This window comes from Vipera berus, assembly GCF_964194415.1.
Source record: "Vipera berus genome assembly, chromosome: 3".
NCBI lineage: Eukaryota > Metazoa > Chordata > Lepidosauria > Squamata > Viperidae > Vipera > Vipera berus.
The window spans coordinates 115993326-116016163 of record NC_138204.1 but is presented as its reverse complement, the minus strand read 5'-3'; the positions used below and the strand labels follow the sequence as shown (position 1 = coordinate 116016163).

Below are 22838 nucleotides of genomic sequence, written 5' to 3'. Positions count from 1 at the left end.
TTTCTTAATGCAACAATTATTATATATAATTTCAAAATATGCTGAAAGCTGCTAGTCAAATCTTAAAACTATTTTTCTATAATTCTATTTGGCTGGGAGTCTACCTTTTCTCTTTACTGACTATGGGATGACAATTAAAAAAAACAACTTTTTGTTTCTCTGTGTCTGTTATCTATTTAATGTTTAGGAATCCTCTCTGCTGGAAACCGTACTAGGTCCAAATATGATCATGGCTCTCCTAGCTATGGATGTCTGGTGCTTCCTTGTCCGGTAAGATCAAAGGTGTGCAAAAGAATGAGGTGTACAACAAAGAGTGACACAAGAGCTGCTTATCTACTTACCTTTTACATTTGAAAATCAAGAAGGTTATTCCATTTTCTTCCATTTAGGCTAAAAATGTGCTTGCTTAGAACTAAATAACAATTTGAGTTCAAATGTTCCCACTGAAAGATCATTCCAGAGTAATAGTGATTGGCTGGTTGTGAATTTATATACTAATCTTGCTGTCTTTCTCCTCTTCTAGGTATGGAACAGAAGACCTGTGTGCACACCATGCATTTATGATAGCACATGTAGTAAGCAGCATTTGGTTTTCTTATAAAAAGCTAATTTGAACAGAGCAAAAATAGTAAAGTCAGGCAAAGAATGTGAAGTTTAAATGGTTGTCATGGTTCCGACTAATGAGACAGTTCAAAGAACATTCAAGCATTGTTTTTTCCAAAAAGTCTATAATAATGAGAACGAAGCATCGGCACTCATGGATGGATGCCAAAAACTGAATTCTCCTCCCCTGAACATATGTATCAAGCACAATTCCCTCCCTTAATTTAAACATCTTAAGTCACATTCTCCAATTAGTTTAACATGCAAAGCATCTCTTCCATTCTATTTTGGGCCATTCATTATCTTATTAAAAAAACAACCTGGGTAGCATTCTCCTCCTCCCCTCTCCCCCCAGCTTCATTTTTCAAAAGCAAAACAGTTTAAAGGGAAAGGCTGCCTCTTATATTGTCAAGGCAAAAACGTCCAATGTTTGCAGCGTTGACAATGGTCTAATTTCACAGTTTTTGATACTTTGGAAAATGTTATTTTATAATATAGGAAAATGCTAATTTCCCCCCTCCTTTGCCTGACTTGCTTATATACAAAGTGGTAAATGCTGGTTTTGTAATTTAGAAAAATAGGAGTAAAGAAAAAATAGTCAAACTGATTGCTGCACTTGGTGACGCTGGGAAACATATCTAAGCAGAGTGCTCTCAAATCACTTAAAGCTGCCTTCCTGGCCAAGCCAGTGTTTCTTTTGGGGGCCTCTTTCCCTGAAATGTTGCTACTTGGATGAAATGCTTTTGGAGTGCTCAGTGGTGATTAACTTTGGTAGGCATTTTTTCTTAAATGCATTTGGTATTTTTACTTAAGCTGTCAGGGGACCTTGACTAAGCCATTTCTTGTCTTTTGTCTGCTCTGACGTTAAACTTCTGAACATGAAAAAATTCTTGTTTCTACTTGTCAAAACAAAATAAATGCATTTGAAGTGGTTGATATGAAAGGGATTTTGGTTAGTTAGGCTAGATAGTCTTTATGGCAGACACTCTGCATTTCTGATTGCCAGTCTATAAATGTTAAAGAGATGATGATGGGCTAATTGCTGCCTAAAATTAGGCCAGTCTGAGCGTAGGTGCAGAGTCTGAACGTTCAGAGGAAGTTGATTAAATATTGTTTCATTTAAAAACCATCTGTTTTGTGTCCAAATTTAGGTAAAAGCTTGTCCTGCTGAATGTTATCAGGTCTCTCTCTTAGGGGTGCTGTTACGACGTTTGCTCTTTCTGATGGCCCCGGATCACCAGGCAAGTCTCTCCTGATGTGGGTCAGCTTATAAATAATGAGCTTTCTTCGATGTGGATATCCACTCACTAGCTAACGTGAATCGTTTTTTTGTTCCTTTGCAATGAAGGGTAAAATATGGTTGCTCATTATTGCAGGGCAGTTTATTTCTGATGCTTCATTATAACAGGGAATGAAAAAGAAAGACTGTTCTTTCCCTTTTAATTTGACTATCAATTACTTTTCTACCTGGTGTGAAATATTTAAGATGGCTAGAAATACAGCTAGTGTTCAGTGTTCCTCTTTGTGGCCTCCATGTTTCTATCATGGGCCCTTTGTTGGCTACTCATGGTGTCATTTAGAATATTTTAGAGCAGGGTGGACAACAGCCAGTAGTCTCTGTGCAGTTCCCAGGGCTCCTGTCATTACTGAAATTAGTGTCACAGTTCCCATCAGTTGGACAACCAACACATGGAAGTATTGTATAAGTCCCCAAATGGGTTTTGCATAGCTTAAAAAATCAGAACGCTTCTCACAAAACAAAACAAGAACCCTCTGCTGAAAACTAGGCAGATCCACCCACCCCTTTTAATAATAATAATAATAATAATAATAATAATAATAATAATAATAATAATAATAATAATAATAATAATAATAATAATAATAATGTTGGAAGGGATGTTGGAGGTCATCTAGTCCAACCCCCTGCTCAGGCAGGAAACCCTATACCATTTCAGGCAAATGGCTGTCCAGTCTCTTCTTAAAAACTTCCAATGTTGGAGCATTCACCACCTCTGGAGGCAGGTTGTTCCACTGGTTAATTGTTCTAACTGTCAGGAAGTTTCTCCTTAGTTCTAGGTTGCTTCTCTCCTTGACTAGGTTCCATCCGTTGCTTCTTGTCCTGCTTTCAGGTGCTTTGGAGAATAGCTTGGCTCCCTCTTCTTTGTGGCAGCCCCTGAGATATTAGAACACTGCTATCATGTCACCCCTCACCCTTCTCTTCATTAAACTAGACATACCCAATTCCAGCAACCGTTCCCTATATGTTTTAGCCTCCAGCCCCCTAATCATCTTGGTTGCTCTTCTCTGTACCCTTTCTAGAGTCTCGACATCTTTTTTACATCGTGGTGACCAAAACTGGATGCAGTATTCCAGGTGTGGCCTTATCAAAGCATTGTAAAGTGGTATTAGTACTTCACATGATCTTGATTCTATCCCTCTGTTAATGCAGCCTAGCACTGTGTTGGCTTTTTTGGCAGCTGCAGCACACTGCTGGCTCATATCGAAGTGATTGTCAGAAAACCACTGTGCAAAGGTTGGGAATAGTTGCATCCCTCAGAGCATCTAATAGTACTGACTGAAGCTTTATAGCCTTTTCTTTTAGCATTAAAAGTATAAATACATTTTAGACTTATTGTCCTGGGAAGATTTTTAACCTTTGAAAGAAAGTAGCCAGTCATATCCTGGATGGAAGAGTAAACTGTTGAATTGTGTTTTTTTTTTCCTACTTTCATATAGTGCTTATCCGATGCTTTTGTTTTTATTTCTCCGTAGTTAAGATTCACCCAAAAGTTTCCTCCCAAAGATTCTGAAAACCTACTACTGTGGCAGCACCTTTCTCTCCGGGCCCTGTTGCCGTTGCACAGGCAGCAGGTTGCTCGTGAACTTTTTGGGGCAGGACTTGTGCGATGTCAGGAGTGGCTGAATAGTGTAAAGTCATTGAATGAACTTCCACAAGTGGTAAGAAAAAGCGTGACTCAAAGGATTCTTTTTATGAATTAACAACTCATGGGGATTATTTTTGTCTTCCTTAGTTCCTCCTATTTTTTCTGAGAAGCCTACACACATAGACAGGTGGACCAATATTTTCATAAAGGGGGTACAGTATTTTCTGGCTTTACAAGAGGAGTGGCCCGACTGTATCCAGCACCATCTACTACAGTGAATCTGCATGAAGGATGGAGACTTCTGAATTACAGAGCTTATCACTTGAAAAGAGAGTGCAGCTAGCTATTTTTCTCTGTGGCTGCAGAAAAAAAAAAACCAACCCCAGAGCAAACAGAAATAGCTTCTGCTGCTTTTAGAGAACAGAATATTCCAACAACAACCAAAAAATCAATCTAATTGATTTACTTTAATTTTGCTTTTTATAGCCTCTTAAACCTCTTTTTTAAGTTTATATTATTTATATTTATTAAATTTTTATACCGCCCTTCTCCCGAAGGACTCAGGGCGGTGTACAGGGCAATAAATATCAAAATACAAAATACAAAAGTTAAAAAACATTAAATAATTATGCCCGATATATATATATATATATATATATATATATATATATATATATATATATATATATATATATATATATATATATATATATATATATATATATATATATATATATATATATATATATATATATATATATACTGTATACATATATATATATACTGTATACATATATATATATACATATATATTGTTAGGGGCAATAAGCTGACTGTGTAATAATGCCGCTTGGGGGGCGGGGCGAAAGCCCTAATAAGCAGGCATATACATAGAATGAAGGCTGTTGCTAAGCACATTGGTTTGTGCTTTAAATTGTAAGCCGCCCTGAGTCTTTGGAGAAGGGCGGGATATAAATGGGATTAAAATAAAAAATAAATAAATAAATAATACAATAGTTAAAAGCCATGTTAAAACCCAAACCCCGAACCCATCAGACCAGGCCGGCTTGTTCATAGTTCTTGTACTAGGCCAATGCTTCTCAATCTTAGCAACTTTAGGAAGGGTGGCTTTTATCTCCGGAATTCCCCAGGCAGTTTGAAGTCCAGACACTTTTAAAAGTTGCTGAGATGGAGAAGCACTGCAGCAGGCGTTTAATCTTGGGAGATTATTTCATTAGAACTCCATTCTGGAGGAGCTGTTCTGTTGCAGGAAGACTCCTAGATTATTTCTACCTTCTTACAATTCTTTCCATGGTTGCTAGAACATGGCGCTCTCAGCCTTGCTGTCTATGTGCCAGAGTGCTAGGGAGACCCTGGAGGAAGCAGACCAAGCAGCGCTGGTGGAAGCTCTTAGCCAGATTGCAGTTCACCTGCCAGCTACGCAGGTAAAGAATGCTAATTTCAGCTGCATTTGCTTGACTTCTTTATATGGAATGAATGGGGTATGCGATTTTTTTTGCTAGGGAAATGGAAATCATATTCCATCTTATTCTTTTAAAAAAAAATACGTTTTTTTTACATAATCACCTTAATATTTGGCAAACACCCTGTTGTCTGGATTTATATTTAAAAAAAACAATAACAATTAGTTTCTATAATTCTATAATCCGCATAATAGCTTTGCTTGATGTTTTCTTCTTCCAAAAATGTTCTCTTTTACCATCCTTGAATTAATACAATTCTTATTATTTGGATAAATAACAATTAAATATAGACATTTTTCTAATATTTCTGCAAATAATAACCTCGTTGATATAAAACATCTTTCCTAACTAATCATCTTGATTGCCTTATCATAGAGTTTAAAATTCTTATTTAAATTTGTTTTCCCCACAAACATTCTTACTGGTTAAGATTTTCATTACACTTAAGTATTTGTCTTTTTCCTCATATACGCCATCCCAACACTTTTACATTTCTCATATCTTAAAAAAGGAAAAGAAAAAGAAATAAGAAGATAGTATACTACTTAAAATACATATCCTTCTTATAATGTACATTTATATCCAGAATTTTTCTCTTCTTTTTAACCATATGCAAGCATATGTTTAATCTAAGTGTTCCATTTAAGTAAATCAATTTCCTAATCTTTTAGATCTAATCAAAATATTTTATTCACTCAAAGTTTTCTCAAGATCAATTTCACTTAAGTATCTAAAACATTTCCTTTATATAAACATTTTTACATTTCTCATGTCAAAAAACAAAACACAAAGGGGAAAAAAGGAAAAATACTATATTACTTGAGGGGCTCATCCCTCTTAAATTCATTTATATCCAAAATCTATTTCTTTAACCATATTAAAACAGATAAATTTCAAATATTCCCTCTGATAGATCCCATCATCTAATTTCTTGATTCTTACTTTAGCCTTTTTTATTTTGCCAGACATCTTTCCTGATCAATATGTTTCTCTGAATCAAAGAGTCTTCCCATAGTCTTGTGGATGTTGTTGTAGATACAAAAGACAAATCAGGTGAGATGTTTTTATAGGAAAGTTTCATCTCTTCATATTGATTGAATTTTTTTCCTTTCTCTTTTAATTTCTCTTACAATTTTTTGTCTCTTAAGTTCTTGTAGTTCTCCTGGTAGCTCTGAAATCCATTTTGTCAAATCTTTTTTCTTGTCTTCAGACTTATTTTGTGATCTTAAAGTTTAAGTTATCTTTTCCGTGTCCGTTATTTCCTGTTTTTTTCCACCTGGGTTAAGTCATACTTCCTTCTGTTGTTAGGTTCCATATTTAAATCGCTCTTCTCTGGTTCATCAGTTGTCTGTTTTATCTACTCACTCTCTATTTTTATTTTCAGAGAGGTTTTTTTGTTGTAAAGTTAAATTAGAGATGCATTCATTTATATTTTCAAAGTTATTTTTAATTTCCTCGTGGTTTGAAATCATTGTTGTTTGAATTAGTTGCAACATAGCATATATCTCCTCCTGGAAAGTATTTGTTTTTTCTTGGTATATTCTTTCTGCAAATCTCTGGTTTTCCATGATAGCCAAAAATCAGGGTTTTCCTTTCTCTACAGACAGCTTTAGTGTTACAGTTGAATAAGTATTTGTAATCCAGAAAGGTCAATTTTTCCCCCTAAAGTTTATAGTTCTCTCTTTGTGGGTAGCCCAAGATGTTTTCTTTTTCTCACAGCTGTTTCCCACCCCCCACCCCCAGAAAATCAATTATCAAGTAGAAGAGAGAAAATCACTGTTCTTACCCAGTTCCAAGCACATTGTTTACAGTCAGCTTAAAATAGTGCTTTTAGGCTTGGGTTGCTTGTAGCTTGGGCTAGACTCTGAAGTTAAGCTAGCCTTTCTCCTGCTGATTTCTGGAAAGCTTTTCCTGGACCTATCGGATTAATCGCCATCTTCCTACTCAGCGGGGCTTCCGTCCTTTTTTATAGCATCTACAGGGCGAGTTCAGGCCCAGTTAGGGTCCCCTAACAGGCAGAAATCGGCTGTAGGGTGCAGAGCCCCGCGATCCCTCAGCTGCTGCACTACTGCGCCCATCTTATTCTTGCTTTTTGTTACAATACCTGTAGTTCTACCTCATTGTAATAGCTTCTCAGGACAAATCAAACATCACATAAGATGCGATTGCAATAATGTCTGTTGTGGGCCAGAAGAAAAACGTTCTGTGCAGCCCCCATTTCTCTTTGTCAAAATGACTGTTTTCAGTGGGATGATTTTCCCCCCCTCCATTTTATATGAAGTAAGCCCTTAAACAAGTGTATTAAGCCTTTCTCCTTATATCACTACCATGATCCTTGAAATCTCAGAAGCCAATGGAGAATAATTTTTTAAAACTGGATCCTCTTATTTAGAAGGTAGTTTAATTCACTGTACAAGAAGTGTAGATACTCTGTAAGTTTTAAAATGTGGATTTTAATAAGTTGATCAGTAATAAAATTGACTGCTGCGATAAAAAAAAATCTCTTCCTGACATTAATATTAGCAACTGCATGTGTAGTTCCAGAATCTTGTTTAAACAGTGAAATTGGATGCTTGGGGTGACACAAAATGTTACTTTTATCAATTAAGATATCCAGTCTAGCCTGTTTCCAGCAGACGTTTTGCTTGACACTTCAACTTCTCCAGCTGTTCATTGAAAGATTAGAACCACAGTTGCTAATTCAGGTAAGAAAATATTTGGTGGGTAGTTTTGATTTAGATACAGAATTGACTAATGTACTGCTTTTCAAAGCTAGTTTTAGTTAAATTATACATAATGTATAAATAAATAATCTGGGGTTCTATCAATTATGGCATTGTGAAAATGCCACATTCCTGCCATTCCTCATCAAATTATGGAAGTCTGGCAAAAAATAAGCCAAGCTACTTCATCCTTCTCAAAATAGTATTTCTCTGTTCAATGAATAACTCTAAATTAAAACATCTGAGACAAATGACAGCTAGCCCACATTTGAACGCAACCAGTGAAGATGGGCCCTCTATCTCTGGTAACTGGTTCTGCTATCAAAACACTCACTGTTAGAAAGTTCTTTCTAACATGCCATCAGAATCTTTGGTCCTCTAATTCGTTATTATTATTTTTTCCTATGATCCACTCTTTCGATTAGAACAATAAAGAACAGATCTTTACTTTCTTCTGTGTGACATCTTTTCTGGTATTTGAATTCTGCTTTCTTCATCTTTTCTTAAGACTAAAAATATTTTTTCCACAGTTACCATCACCAAGAATGGTACTCACCATCCTATTCCTATGCATTTGATTTGTTTATTAAATCTTAATTTTTCATGTGTCACAAATATAGCTGTGTGCTTTTCTTGCTTAATGACAGTGCAGGATTTGCTTAATGATGGCAACCATTATTGCTGTTTCTAATCGATGTAGCCACCTGACATTGTACTTTACAACGGTGCCATTTATTGAAGGAAATTCAATAATAAAATTCCAGTTGTTAACAGAGGACTACCTGTAATTTTGTTCCATTTTAGTTTAAGCTCACATTTTGAATGGGTGTAGTGTTACAGTATATTGGTGACACTGACTTCCATTTCTATGTTAGCATAAAATCAGAACAAATCAAACAATAATATATGTGTGTGAGAATGTGACATTCACAAAACAAGACAGGACTCTTTCAGTTATGAGAGAAAGTATAAACTCAGTCCAAAATGACCTGCTACTTACATAAAATGAGTTTTTCAGAATGCTTCATCACTCATTTATTATTTTACTGAATAGTATATTCAATAGTGTCTTCATGAGCTAAAGGTAGGCAGTTTATCTTATAAAAAAGGAAGAAAGGTTAAATGTCTGAGCAAATTTAATTTTGATCATAAAAAGCAGTTATCAAAGATTTTTCAGTATAATGTATTTTCTGCATTTTTTTAATGTTTGATACTTATTTTCTCCATAGATACTTTCACTACAACATTCCCTTTTGCAATTGAATTCCCCTGATCATGTTGTGATTGCAGTCTTAGATTTTCTTTCTTCATTGGGAAAACCTGTCATCCCTCCAGATTTCCAGGTAAATAAAGCAAACTGTCATTCTGTTCTTTCTTTTCTGTATGTAATCTTTGGAACTGTTACAATAAAAATAAGGAATAGCAGTTGAGATATTACTTTTCAGCACTGGCTTCTGAATACTATATTAATACAAAGAGGTATAATGATTGTTCTTTGAGCTCCATGCAGTCAAGCACGCAGACCTACATTTAGATAAAATGTCCTAAAGCTGAGAAATGTTTTGACAGAAGGCAGAATTCCCTCCCAGTCTTCAGTAACCAATGTAGAGGCTACGTACACCTCCAGGGGAGAGGGAAAGTGTGCTAACATTTACACATAACCAGTCTGTCCTCTTGTTATATCTGCATCATGTACATGTATTAAGATAATATGAGCTGTTATAATTATTGAAGTTACAAAACTGTATGTCTTAAAGTGACATCTAAATTAACTATCTAGTTGGTATGATAAAGTAATTGTTTTAGGTCAAGCAAAGTTTGGGTAAATCTATCCATAGAAAGGCATGGACAAACCAGTTGTTCTGGCAGAATATGAAGATGAGGGGGCCAATTTAGTTTACTGGTAATACATTATATGGAAGAACTTACTTAACGAGAAGTTAGAATGAAATGAGAATGCTTGCCTTAGGCCATAATAGCAAAGACAAACCTTAAGTGTCAAAGGAAGCAATTTTCTTGATGTTAATAGGAAATATTCCTGCAGATATCTATATCCCAGAACTAAAGAGAACTCTACAACCTTAAAGATCTTATCTGAGATCAGTGTCTCAAAATGCCTATCTGCTCAACATCAAAAGCATATAGCAGGGTGATCATGCAAGACATTTGTGATGAGATGACATTGTGAAGAGCAAAAATAAATTGAGTCAAAATCAGGAAATCTTTCTCAGATGTTCTATTTCATTACATACAGGGATTATTGCCTGCTGTAAGAATTCCCATAGAAGTCTGAAACAACCTATCTTTGTGGCATTAACAAAAACCATAGTCTGAATTGGTATATTCTGAGTTGTTGACACAGTATCTCTTTGGAATAAGAGTGACAGGTTCATATAAACATATCTCCCCATTTCTTCCCACCCCCACTTCCCCAATTTGTAATCCATCTTACAATTAAAGGTACATTTATTTTACAAAGCAGAAAATGTAGACAAGTTCTTTCAATCTTTCAGAAGTTACAACCATTTTTCCCCACCAAAAGATTTAATAACAAGCTATCCATTTTGATGGAACTTGCAATGCAAGTAACCTTCGGTTTCTTACAAATTTATCAAAATAAGCAAGACTAGGTAAATCTCAGGTAGAGATTTGGCAGTAAGGAATATATTGGTTTGGTTTTTCTCTCTTCAATTACTGGAACACTGAAAAATATAGCAGCTGAGATCAATTTGCCCATAAGTGTTAGGCCACAAAAAAAGAAAACATACTACCCATGTGTCAACGCTTCTAACATCGGATGTTCTTGCTTCGACAATTATGGAGATGCAGCCATTTTCCTTAACTTGTGTGTTACTCTTAGAGTTAGAATGATACTGGGGTGGGTAGAATGTGTATGGGAATTAGTTAGACATAACAATATTGTAGCAGTGTGTGATTCAAGGTTGCTTGAAATAAAGAGATTATAAGAAATGGCGGGTTGGAGAACTGGAGGGAAAGTCTGCATTTCAAACTAATTGGAGAATGTGATGTATGACTGTTAATTAGAAGAGGGAATTGTGCTTTGATACTATGTGTTCAGGGGAGGGGAATTCAGATTTTGGCTTCGACTGTGTATGTGCCGACGCTATGCTACTCGAATAAAAAGTCTTTAAGGTAAACAATGTCTCAAAGTTCTTTGAAAGTAAGGCCTACCTTGAAAATAAGTCCTAGCTTGATTTTTGGAGATGGGCCTAATATAAACCCTACCCCCAAAATAAGCCCCAGTTTTGGGGCAAGGCGCATGCCTAAAAATCAAGCTGGGGTGGGCGTGTGGAGCTGCCCCATGCATCCTGCACCCACTTTCCTTGCAGCCAGGCCTCTCCTCGCCAGCCCACTTCTTCTGCAGCCTCCTCTGCAGCCAGGCCTGGATTTCTCAGTCACAGGCCTTTCTGGAAGGCCACTGCAGCCGAATACCGAGCTGTGGATTCAATCGGCTGCAGAGGTCTTGCAGAAAGGCCTGACTGCAAAATGCAGGCCGGAGCTCCATTCCCACCTGCAGAATGAAGCTGCTTCTTTTCTTCAGCCACAGAAGAAGTGGACCAGCTGGGTGGGGCTATCGGTTCCGGAAGTGAGTATAAAAGACAACACCCCTCCCCGCCCCCCAAAAAGACCTGGTGGTCTCTTTTGGAGGCAAAAAAAAAAGACCCGGTCTTATTTTCGGGAAAACATGGTATATAGCCTTAGTTTTTTTTCATAGGGGCAGAAATTTGGTGAAAACACTTCATCTGGGCTTGATTCTTAATTTATTTTAAACTAACAGTCATTAATGTGTAAGATATTTCCATTTCTTTACTTCCCTGATGAATATATAGTTTGGTATACGTGAATACATTTTAACAGCTGCAATATCGTATTGCAAGTTTGTTGGTTTGTTCTGGAGGGAGTGAAATGCCATTTGTTACTAGCAATTGCTGTCATGATTTAATTCTGGAACTGGAGATGAATTATATAGGTCAATCTCCATAGTAACTATTTTAATGTAGAGATTTAAACCAAACTAATTGTACTATTCATTGGTTAGGTTCAATTTCTGTCCAGCTTATCCTGTTTGTTTGGTTCTTTACTGGCTAACAATAGCTGGCTAATACAACAGCATGCCATAGAGTCATTCACTCAATTTGCAGAGGTAAGTCCAATTGTGTTTTTCAAGTTTTGGAAAGTCCAAGTTAAGTTGTTTCAAATTGTTGCAAGTAATTACTGTAACTCAGGATGAAATCCATTTATGAAGCAGAACCTGTCCTTTAGAGGACTGGTATGTAATGAAATTTGGAGAAATTAGAAGCAGCAGAAACATTTGCCTTGCCCAAAGTGCAAATTCAAAATATATGCATGTACCACAGTTTTGGGAAAAGGCAGAATTATATTTCATAATCAGAGGTTTGGAGGTGGTGAGGAAATTGTAGAGGAAGGCTAGATTTTTGCCTTTGCCCTGCAAAATTTATTTTAAAAAGAGGATTATTCTTCCCTCTTCTGCAAGCCTTTTTTGCATGACAAAATATAGGGATGGGAACAGCAAGCCTATTTTTAGCAATACAATTGTTAGGAGGATTTAACTTTAGTTAGATCAGCATTCTTGAGTTGCTTATCATACTTGTGACTGAGTTTTATTATAGCAGATCGTATTTGCTTAATAACAGTCATGTTTTTGGAGAAATGGAAATCTTAAAATATGAGTTGTTGAGGACAGAAAAATGTGTGGAGAAGTTGTATAGTGTTTCTATTTCTTTTGAAGTGTATTTTGGTTGTAATGTTTATTGTTTACGTAAGATAATTAGGTAAATGTGGAAAAAAAATAAGGGAATATGAGCAGAGCAGAATCATGAGTACTTTCAATACTTTCAGTATTAAACTTACTGCAACCTAAATTTCTCTAGTGCTGAATACATTCAGTAGTTAGTAGATATTCTTGATATCTTGATATCAAGGTACTGCTTAATTGTTACACTTAATAAACTGACTAGTTATTGATCTAAACTTTCCTTACTTTCCTGTTTTGTTTTTGTATCAAGGGAACAAGCCATGAACAAATACTTCAGAAATGTCTGAACTCTGTTGAAATCAAAAGCAAAGTTGTTGGCTTTCTGTCCAAGGTATACAAGAAAATGTAAATGTGTCAAACTTACTTTTAAAGTCATGTTTCATTAATTAGTATGCATGCTGTCTTTATTATTTTAAAACACATTGATTTTGCAGAACAGATAAGAATCTTTAAGGACCTTAGAACATAATCTAGAACAGTGATGGCGAACCTTTTAGAGACCGAGTACCCAAACTGCAACCCCAAACCCACTTATTTATCACTGGGTGCCAGGTGGGATGTGGCCCACTGGGTGGGCGTGGCTGTGGTGGTCATGGCAGACTGGGTGGGTGTGGCCAAAGTAGGTGTAGTCACCTCGATGTTGCTTGTGGGGAGGGATGCCTGTGGGGGGAGGACAGGGTCGGGGGAGATCCATGGGGTCTCTGGCAGGTGGGGTGGTGGGCAGGTTTGTCCTGCGGGGTGAGGCGAAGCAGGATGGGAGTGCCATTGCCATGGGGCAAGGTGAGGCAGGGGCCAGGGTAGCTGCTGCCTGACACCATTGGCCCCCGCACACAGAGGCCAGTGAGCGCATGGGGGCTGATGGTGTCTGTCAGCAGCCAGAGTCTGCCGGCTCCTTGACCGGTGCACTCTGGAGCTCCGCAGCTCACCGCCAACAGTTCAGAGAAGCTGCCTCTGAGCTGGACAGCTGAGGAGGCGATGCAGTGGGTTGTGCCCAGCAAAAAGAGAGCATGCAAGGCCAGGAGGGATGGGATGGGGGGGAGGGAAACCAGCTGTGCCGAGATGCATCCGGCCACATGGGATCTCGGCCGGCTGGTTGAAGAGGGACAGTTGCCATCTCCAGGGTATGGCATGTGTGCCTACAAAGAGGGCTCCGAGTGCCGCCTCTGGCACGCGTGCCATAGGTTCGCCACCACTGATCTAGAACTTTGGCTGGACAAGTCACCTGGCCCAATGCATTGCAGAATTCTGCTGAGTGAGATCACAAGATTTCTGACTTGTTTTTCTGTACAGTATTCATTTCATACCCAAAGCATAGGTTTCTCTTTACAGCCTGTATGTAGCTATTCACATTTTTTTTAAATATTTATATTGTACAGATACTTGTTTAGTGACCACAATTGGCACCAGTACCCCATTTGTTAAGCGATGTGATTGCTAAGTGAAAAATCTTGTGAGCGCAATTGTGCTTTCAATTTTATTTTGGCTTTCCCTTTTCCCTACTCCCCTGCTCTTTGGAATGCTCACTCTGCTGGGATAATTATCAAGAATAGAATTAATATTTGTATTTACATTCATTGGAAAGGGAAAGATTACAAGAGAGTAAGCAGGCACACAGTGGGGGATACACATTAAAAGCAGTGCCCTGGCTGTTTGCCTAATGCAGTCAGAGTTCTAGGTCCTGAGCTGCTTGGGAGGCAAACAAAAGCTGAAAGTGGAAAAATGATTAAAGCCCTGCCAGTTACAGGCAGCAGCCTGCTAATTAAAGTTACAGAAATAAACCTGTTTAACTTTCCATTAGTACTTTTCGGGGAAGCGCTGCAGAAAGAACTCAGGAATGGATCATTTAAGTAATCTCTCTGGGGGTGGGGAGTAAAGAGTTATGCGTACTAACTGGCTGTAATGGTGAACAGGTAACTGACAGAGAGGCTGCAGTGGTCATAAATGCAGGCATTGATTACAGAGTTACTTTTTCATCTCTGTTGTAAGTTTGAATGGTCACTGCCTGAGGCAGCCACTAACTGAGGTTTATCTTTTTGGACCGAGATGCCCTATGCAGTTACCCACGCCCTTGTCACTTCTCGCCTGGATTACTGCAATGCTGTCTACATGGGGCTGCCCTTGAAGAGCACCCGGAGGCTTCAACTGGTGCAAAATGCGGCCGCGCGGGTGCTTATGGGAGTATCTCGGTACTCCCATGTTACACCACTCCTGCGTGTGCTGCATTGGCTTCCGGTTACCCTCTGAATGCAATTCAAGGTGCTGGTAATAACCTTTAAAGCCCTACATGGCTTAGGCCCAGGGTACTTGCGAGACCACCTGCTGCCATTGTCAACCTCCCATCGCCCGGTTCGCTCCCACAGAGTCGGCCTCCTCAGGGTGCCGTCGGCCATGACCTGAAGACCTGGTTGTTCCAACAAGCGGGCCTGGACTGACTACGTTTTTTAATTAGCCTTTTAATGGGTTAAATTGTCTCGTAATTATTGCATCTATTGTTTAATTCTTTTTTAAATTTTTTACTTTATATTTTTTTAATTTTTATTGTTGTGAGCCGCCCTGAGTCCTCAGGGAGAAGGGCGGCATATAAATTTAATCAAATCAAATCAAATCTGTACTATTTGTACTTTTCTAACTGAAGACAACTGGGGAAAAATAACAGAGTTTTAGGTTAGATCTTTTATTCTTCTCCACCTAACTATCTGCGTAATTTTATTCCTCCTTGCCCCACTTCTAGGAGTAAACTAAGATGAATTCTATGATAGGAACTATTAACAGCCATTAATTAGGAATACTGGGTTATTTTTGTTATTCTCTCACAGAGCAATCATATTGAGGAGACACCAGAAGCAAAAGCAGATCGAATGAAAGAAGAAAATGCTCTTTTTATGCACTTCTTCCTGGAGGCCAGAGCTGATGGGCAAAGAGCTGTTATTGGAGAGGTATACTGTAGTATTCTCAAGTCTAACTTCAAAATGACAAAGGGTATCACAGTGTTATTTTTATATTGGGAAAATTTAGGGTTAATTGAGGATTCTCACAGATACTGTGACATTAACAATCATTTATAGGATTTTAATTTTTTCATTCATGGGAATTAACTCCAATTAAAAATTACATATCTAAGTTGTATATACAGAGGGAGTCACATTTACTAAAGTGATTGCTAGCAAGATAAAATCTTACTAGCAACCATCTATTTCAAATCGTTCTCATTCAGATAGTGATGTATCTTATACATATACTGTATATTAGGTTATCAGTGCCTTGAAATGTATTCTTACATTCTAGCTGATCTTCCAAAACTGTGTTACTTCAGATCATTTTAGAGGTGGAAGTCTGTTCACTTCTTAATATTCTCTGTAATGCAAGTAGTCTTCGATTTATGACAATTGAGCCCAAAACGTATGTTGCTAAGCGAGACAGTTAAATGAATTTTTCCTCTTTTATGACCTTCCTTGCCACAGTTGTTAAGTGAATCACTGCAACTTGTTAAATTAGTAAGTCAGTTGTTAAATGAATCTTACTTCTCCATTGACTTTGCTTATCAGAAAGTTGCAAAAGGTGATCACGTGATCCTGGGACACTAGCTGTCATAAATATGAGTCAGTTGCCAAACATCTGAATTTTGGTCACATACATGACCATGGAGATGCTGCAACTGTCATAAGTATGAAAAATGGTTACAAGTCATTTTTCCAAAGTTGTTGTAACTTGAAACTCACCAAATGAACTGTTGTAAGTTGAGGACTATCTGTAGAAATGACAACAGAATTTTCATAATACTGCTTTAAGGCTTGTATTTAGAGGAGTTACTTTAAGTAGGGAAGGTAAATCTGAAAAGTATATTGTTTTATAAATATAAACTTATTATATTTATACAACAATCTTATCCCCAAAACTGAGTTTGTGACAATTGGGCTATAACTGCATCTATAGACCTCTACTGTTATATGGTTTTACTAGTTTTTGGTTCCAAACTGCTGCAGAAATAGCCAGTAATATCAGAACAGCTTTACAAGACTGTAACGGAAAAGATGCTACTTATCTGTATGTGAAAAAGTTTCCCTCAGCATTACAATCTATTCTTTTTGGCTGGCAAGGAGGATTAATTTCAGACGTAAAATACCTATCTATTTAAAACAGAGCCCCTTTGAACCTTCCAGTAAGAAACATAAGGAACATAGGGCTTGAAAATCAAAGAGCATCATGGAAAATTGCTGGATTTTATCGCATGGCTGGGTTCATTAGGTTTCCCTGCTTAAAATCCCTTGTGTTACACAACTGCTCTTCTGTTGTTTTTTTTAATTGTAGCCATCCCCCAAGAGAACCTGCTACTCGCCCACTGAGGTGCAGTACAAATCAGCAGTTGACACCACGGAAAGGGCACTGGAGACCCTGAAGGAGTTGTTACAGAGAGGCCCTCCCCCCACTTGGCTTGCAAAGAAACTGGAAGCATTACAGGCGACATTGCAGAGCTTAACAGAACAGCATACATTGGTCTGACCAAGGTGTCCTTTCAGGATGATTTTAGTGCTGTGCTGCAAATTGAAGTTCTACATTAGGACTTGGAACACGAAACAGGCAGAACTAGTAGTAATTCTGGACTAAGAAAGCTGCAGGTTAATGTTATGTTTACAATTTGTTATGCCTTTTGGGTTGAAAAATACTGCAATTGCGTGAAAACATTGATTTTAAAAGTTGCACATGTGTTAGCTTATGCTATTTCTTTAGTTTGTTTATAGACTTTTACTACCAAAACATAAAAATTACAATTATATTCAACTATCCCTTTCAGGACATTTTATCTAGGAAATAAACTGTCTAGTGCAAGAACTAAGATTTGCTGCTATCCTGTGATTTTTCTCGCCTGTCCTAACTTAATCTCAGTTATTCTGCAATTACCTTTGTAAAAACAATTGCAAGTTTCTCTTGTAGGATCTACAGAAACATTTTGAAGCCAGTTTACTCATTAAAAATAAGTTGCACAAAAAGGTAGTGATTTATCCATTTATTTTTTTCTAGAATTCTTCACAAATAAAACAGTTGTGGAAATATAAAGCCACATATCTGTAATATCCCCTTTTGTCCAATAATTCATTGTTAGCAACCAGGGCCGGGAAATCCCTGCTGTAGTTTTGGCCTAAAAGTTTAACTCAGAAAGGCAAGCACTTGCACTGATATGCAAATACCAAGTTCACATTGTTTGTGAAAGTGCAGAATGAGGAGAGGAATAAGAATGTCCAGGGTACTGTGAAAGAAGCTACTGAACTGTAACCAATAGAAGATCTTCATCGTCACCAGTTAGTATCTTCTTCCCAATTTAGGTCATCTTCTTCTTCCCAGCCAGCACCATCCACCTGAAATAATGATCAAATCATGAAGACAACCAGTGACATTATTGAACTCTGTGCACCACTCTTTTGAGAAAGTGCATTTTTTTCCAGAGTGTCATTCCCAGGAATAGCAATAAGCATATCAGTCAAAACCATCTCTGATTTTCCTGAAGCTAACACAAACTTATACTGATCAAAACAATCTCTTCTTACAACACCACCAAGAACCTGTGTGGCCTTCCTATATTACGAAATGAAACATGGATGCCACATCCAACTCAGACACAGACCCCTTCCTGTTGAAGTTAGTCAGTTCACATAATCACTACATGATATAACAATATCATGTCTTTTCTCTAACCCTATTATAGAACTATTTTAGGTTTGTATCTTTTCTCCGTTATGAAACTATAGCTAATACATGTTTTCTTTAAGCAATCACCTGTTCAAAAAAGACATGTGATACTCTTTGCCAGTGCAACTAATGAATACAGAACCCAAGAATTAAAGTTGTACAAAACAGCAAGTTCTAATGATGTGCCTCCTGACAATGTACAGATGTAGAACACAAATGTTTGAGTGCAGTGGGTAGTAAAGAAAATGGAAAATAGCTGGTGATAGGCAGTAGCAGTTAAGGGAATATAAGGAAAAGGAAGGTACAGTACAGTGCTGGGAAGTTGGGCTATTAGATGTGCTGCATTTGAATTAAAATATGTGAGGACTTCCGGTTTTGTGCCCGTAGCGCATGGTCGCAGGAGAGAAAAGCTCTGCTCCCCACAGTTGGTTTCGTCTTGCCATGGTCCGAAGTCGCTCCAAAGAGATGACTGTGAAGGAGGGGTGCTCCGTTGATCACGAAGTGGCAACGGTCGCTTTCATTTGATCCAGGGGAAGCCCTCTGACCCGACAGGAGATAGGCTAGTGTGAGATCAGCGTCTAGCCCAAGCTACTTGCAGCCGAAGTCCAAAAGCATGAACCCAACATCGGTGAACAGTGTGCTTGGAATTGGTGAGTGTATTGATCTTCTTTCTTCTATCTACTAATTGAATCCTTGAGAAAGATCTCCAAAGCAAGAAAACCTCTGGAAGAGAAGGGAGAAGACTATATCTCCATTCCCTTATAGACAGAAACGGTGAATTAATATTAAGGAGAAAAGAGATATACTAAAATTCCATTTAAAATACTACAATCTGGATAAATTTAGGAACTAAAGAACTGTCAAGATTATACCCTAAAGTGTTTTGATGGAATTATTAAAAATACATAACAAAAAATAACGTTTTGATTTAAAAAAACTGAAAAAAGAAATAACTGCACCTAGTGGAGAATCAGAGCATAGAACACTAATAATAAGTACTCAGAAACTGGCAGAATGCTCAGAGATAAAGACTAATCTGTTCCTTTGAATTGCAAATAACCTTGAAATCAGCTGGGAACAAAGGAAGAGCTAGGTCAGCTATACGATTAAAAAGTGTCTGAAAGAAAAACAACAACACCTGGACTGTTGTTTAAATTTAAGAACTCTTTATGGAAGAGAAAAACCTCGGTTCTTGGCTAATCTTTTAAAGGAGAATCTACAGGAAAGATTTAAAGTGGCTTAACATACTGAACTGTAATTTTGAACTGACTTGATAATTGACCCTTGAACTAAAACATTGATGAAAGAGTATTTGAAGTGGGGAGACAACATGGATATCGTGTACATATCAAAAAATGACAGGACACCATATTCAATATTTTCTCCCGAAGGATTTAGCCTGGAAAATTGAAGACTTCCAGAAGTAATATTTCAAGGCCAAACAAATACTTTTCAGGAGGAAATAAATGCAATGTTAGGATAAATACAAATGACAATAGATTCAAACCACAAGAAAATTCGAAACAACTTTGATGATTTAAATAAGCATATTTCTAATTTAAATCTACAATTAAAAAACATCCAGGAAATAACAACGAATGAACAAACAAATCAGATAACAGACCACAAATTAGAAGAATATGACCACATTGATGAAACAACAAATGAAAAGAATTACAATCTTAATATAAACAGGAAAAAATCTACAACATTCTGATATAACAGTAAAAATGGAATGGACTATAGAATTTTTAGGAAAACTATTCGGGAGACAGAAAGTATACATCTTACTTACTTCATCTTTTGTATTCCCAACTACATTTGCAAAAATACAGGAACTGCCGGGTAAACGGATTATATCAACCTGGAACATTAATCGGCAAAAGAAGACCAAAGACAGGTGCAAGAGATTTGACTTGCCCTACCAGATGGACTATTACATGAACAAACACTTGTTTGAATATGGTTAAAAGAATAGAGAACCTTGAACATAAAGGGGCCCTATAACAAGAGGGATAAGAGATTTAAGTAATGTAGTATGTTCTACAATAGATGAAATGTAAAAATAGTGGGTTGATGTAACTTTTATTAATATAAGTGAAATATAAATTGATTTAAAAGGATGTTATACCTAGATACTATAAGACAGATAATAAGTACAGGATTTCTATAATGCACGATAGGGAAAATTTGGACATTTAGATGACTAACATATGAAGAAATTATGACTGATAAGAATTGGATTGAACATAAGGGAAATTAAGCTTAAACAAAAATTATGAAAATAGGTTGCCTGGTGAATTAATGAGATGATGGTTATAAGAAAAATATAAGCTAAAAATGCTATACATAGAGATTACTTTTTGTACAAATATAAAAAATGTGTTTAACCATTTATATATTGAAAATATTAAGAATTACATTTTGTTTAAGGTTGAAGGAGGAGTATAAACGGGAGAAGGGAAGATCAAAGAAATGTATTATTAATTAATATGCTAATTATGGAATTATCAAACTTAATCATTATTGACTGTTAATTATTATTGTCCTTTTCTCCTTTTTTAAAAATCCCATTTATATCCCGCCCTTCTCCGAAGACTCAGGGCGGCTTACAATCTAAGCACAAATCAAATGTGCTTAGCACTATTAAAACATAAACCAAGACAACACGCTGTACGCTAGGCACTGGTTATTACTATAGTTAAAACCAATAAAATATGTATAAAATAAAATAAAATATGTGGCTAAGGCAAGGAAAGTGCCTGAGAGAGAAGGGTAGGTGGCCTGGTACTAAAGCCACACAGGAGAAGATGGGAGGAAGGGAAAAGCACACCAATCCTTCCCTATTCATCCACCAAGCCCCTCAGGAATAGGTCTTACCTGAAAATGAAATCAACCGTTATTCCAAGTTTCAATTCAATAGGACGGTGAACTGTCCTAACAGTTCAGTTGAGTCAACTCTTGTGTGAGCACATCTACTAAGAATGTAGCTGACAGAATGTCTGCCATATCTCTCATGTAATCAACCCGATGTAACAACTTTAGTAGCTGACTAATACACAGCAGGAGTTTTATAAAGTACTGTACTAGAGCTTCTGTTCCTCAGATTCTTACCTCTGTAATTTCTGTGGCTGCAAATTTAGAAGAAAACTGCATTTCTTGTGCATCGCTCACAGAGCTGAAAACTGTGTCTGAGTTACTCTGATTAAATGAATGGGTCTCTAGTTCTGGTAGAACTAAGAGCGATGATGAAGATTTGATATCTGGGACCATGTCTGCAAACCAGTCCAGCTCTGTGTCATGCAATTCTTTCCTCTTCACTTGGATCACAAACTCTTCTCCTAAACCACTTTTCAATTTAGGAGATTGCTCTGGAAATGATGTTTTTGTCAAATAAGACTTTTGATTCTGGTCTCTTGGGTCACAACCATCACTGTTGCTGATGGACCCTGGCAAAGGATTATTTCGGAGAGTTCTGAGTTCTTTTTTGGGCTCAAATGTATTTGGAGGCAGCTGCAGCTCTGTGATGTCATTTATCCCTCGATCATAGTGACTGTTTCCTGAAGAGAGCTTAAAGGGAGGGCTAGGAGCTTTCTTCGTCCAAGATTTCTCTTCTCCATCATGATTGGCAAGACATGGATGGCTGTTAACACAAAAGTCTTTCAGTTTGGATTCAGCAATTCTATTTTTTTCTGACTTGAGCTCTTCACATTCATTCCAGTCTGGCCATTCCTCTGTCTTCTCAGTCACATGGTGGCAGGTTTTGCCATTATTTATTGTACTTATTGTACTAGGAATATTATATAAGTTCAAAGAATCTTGCTTCCCTAGGGAATATACACAAGCTTTGATCAGTGATTTAGTGAAACTAAATGAAGTCTCTCTCTCTCTCTCTCACACACACACACACACACTTTTGTACTTAAACATACAGTACAAGCATATTGCTTCCATTCACCGACTTAACTATAATGCAAGGCAAGAAAATATTTTCTAAAGCTGAATAACAGCTGCCTAGCCTAGAAATCTCTCAATTGCTATAACATTTCACTTATTTACATTCAAAAGAAACAGATCTCATCATAGATTTCCCAATATCTTAGCCAAAAGTATAGATTTGGATTTTGTCTTGGATTGGCAGATATAACAATTTTTTTAGAAAGAAACGCAAAAATAAGCAGGACCAAGGCTACCTTTTCTTAGAGCAATGTGAGACCCTTCCCCTGGTACATTGTTCTGGTTGCTGAAGGGCAAACTTCCAGAACTGTGGCACTTGAGAAACATACTTGAATTATGCTGCAGTGGCAGATAGATTAGTTTACCCTCGCAGCTCACTACATCCTCAGAAGAATCTGTTAAGATATTAAGACATACAGAAGGATATATAGAAAAAAGCAGCAACCCTGTAATATCAAAACATTTAAAACATATTGAATGCTTTTCAGAATACTGTTTAGTTTCATTAATAAAAGCATGAATTAGTTGCTCTTATGAGATGGATAAAGAGTTATAAAAACGGCAAGCAAAGCAATAAATTGGAGTTGGGGAAATCTGATCTGTATGTCCAGTTTAGTCTTTGTTGTGGCCCTGACCCCCGAGTCTGTCCTACCCAAGGAAGAGGACTCTGAGGATGATGGGGAGGAACTGGCAAGGCCTC

At 37.3% G+C, this 22838-nt stretch overlaps 2 protein-coding genes across 4 annotated transcripts in view; one reads left to right on the top strand and one right to left on the bottom strand.

Moving 5' to 3' along the window:
- Window positions 1-17330, top strand: part of FIRRM (FIGNL1 interacting regulator of recombination and mitosis) — a 37537-nt gene extending 20207 nt beyond the window's left edge. For both annotated transcript variants that reach the window (XM_081326145.1, XM_081326146.1), the window contains 11 exons: window positions 188-270; window positions 524-575; window positions 1755-1844; window positions 3379-3564; window positions 4814-4936; window positions 7585-7680; window positions 8928-9041; window positions 11759-11863; window positions 12747-12827; window positions 15313-15432; window positions 16805-17330. In XM_081326145.1, coding sequence (XP_081182271.1) covers window positions 188-270; window positions 524-575; window positions 1755-1844; window positions 3379-3564; window positions 4814-4936; window positions 7585-7680; window positions 8928-9041; window positions 11759-11863; window positions 12747-12827; window positions 15313-15432; window positions 16805-16996 — 1242 coding nt within the window. In that variant the 3' untranslated portion in view covers window positions 16997-17330. The remainder of the gene's footprint in view (window positions 1-187; window positions 271-523; window positions 576-1754; window positions 1845-3378; window positions 3565-4813; window positions 4937-7584; window positions 7681-8927; window positions 9042-11758; window positions 11864-12746; window positions 12828-15312; window positions 15433-16804) is intronic.
- Window positions 17331-17486: 156 nt separating this feature from the next.
- Window positions 17487-22838, bottom strand: part of SCYL3 (SCY1 like pseudokinase 3) — a 32270-nt gene continuing 26918 nt past the window's right edge. Inside the window, exons 12-14 of one of the 2 annotated variants that reach the window (XM_081326148.1) lie at window positions 22375-22533; window positions 21296-22008; window positions 17487-17850 (exon numbers count right to left, since the gene is read on the bottom strand). In XM_081326148.1, the coding sequence (XP_081182274.1) occupies window positions 17788-17850; window positions 21296-22008; window positions 22375-22533 (935 nt within the window). In that variant the 3' untranslated portion in view covers window positions 17487-17787. The remainder of the gene's footprint in view (window positions 17851-21295; window positions 22009-22374; window positions 22534-22838) is intronic. The other variant, XM_081326149.1, reaches the window with a different exon arrangement.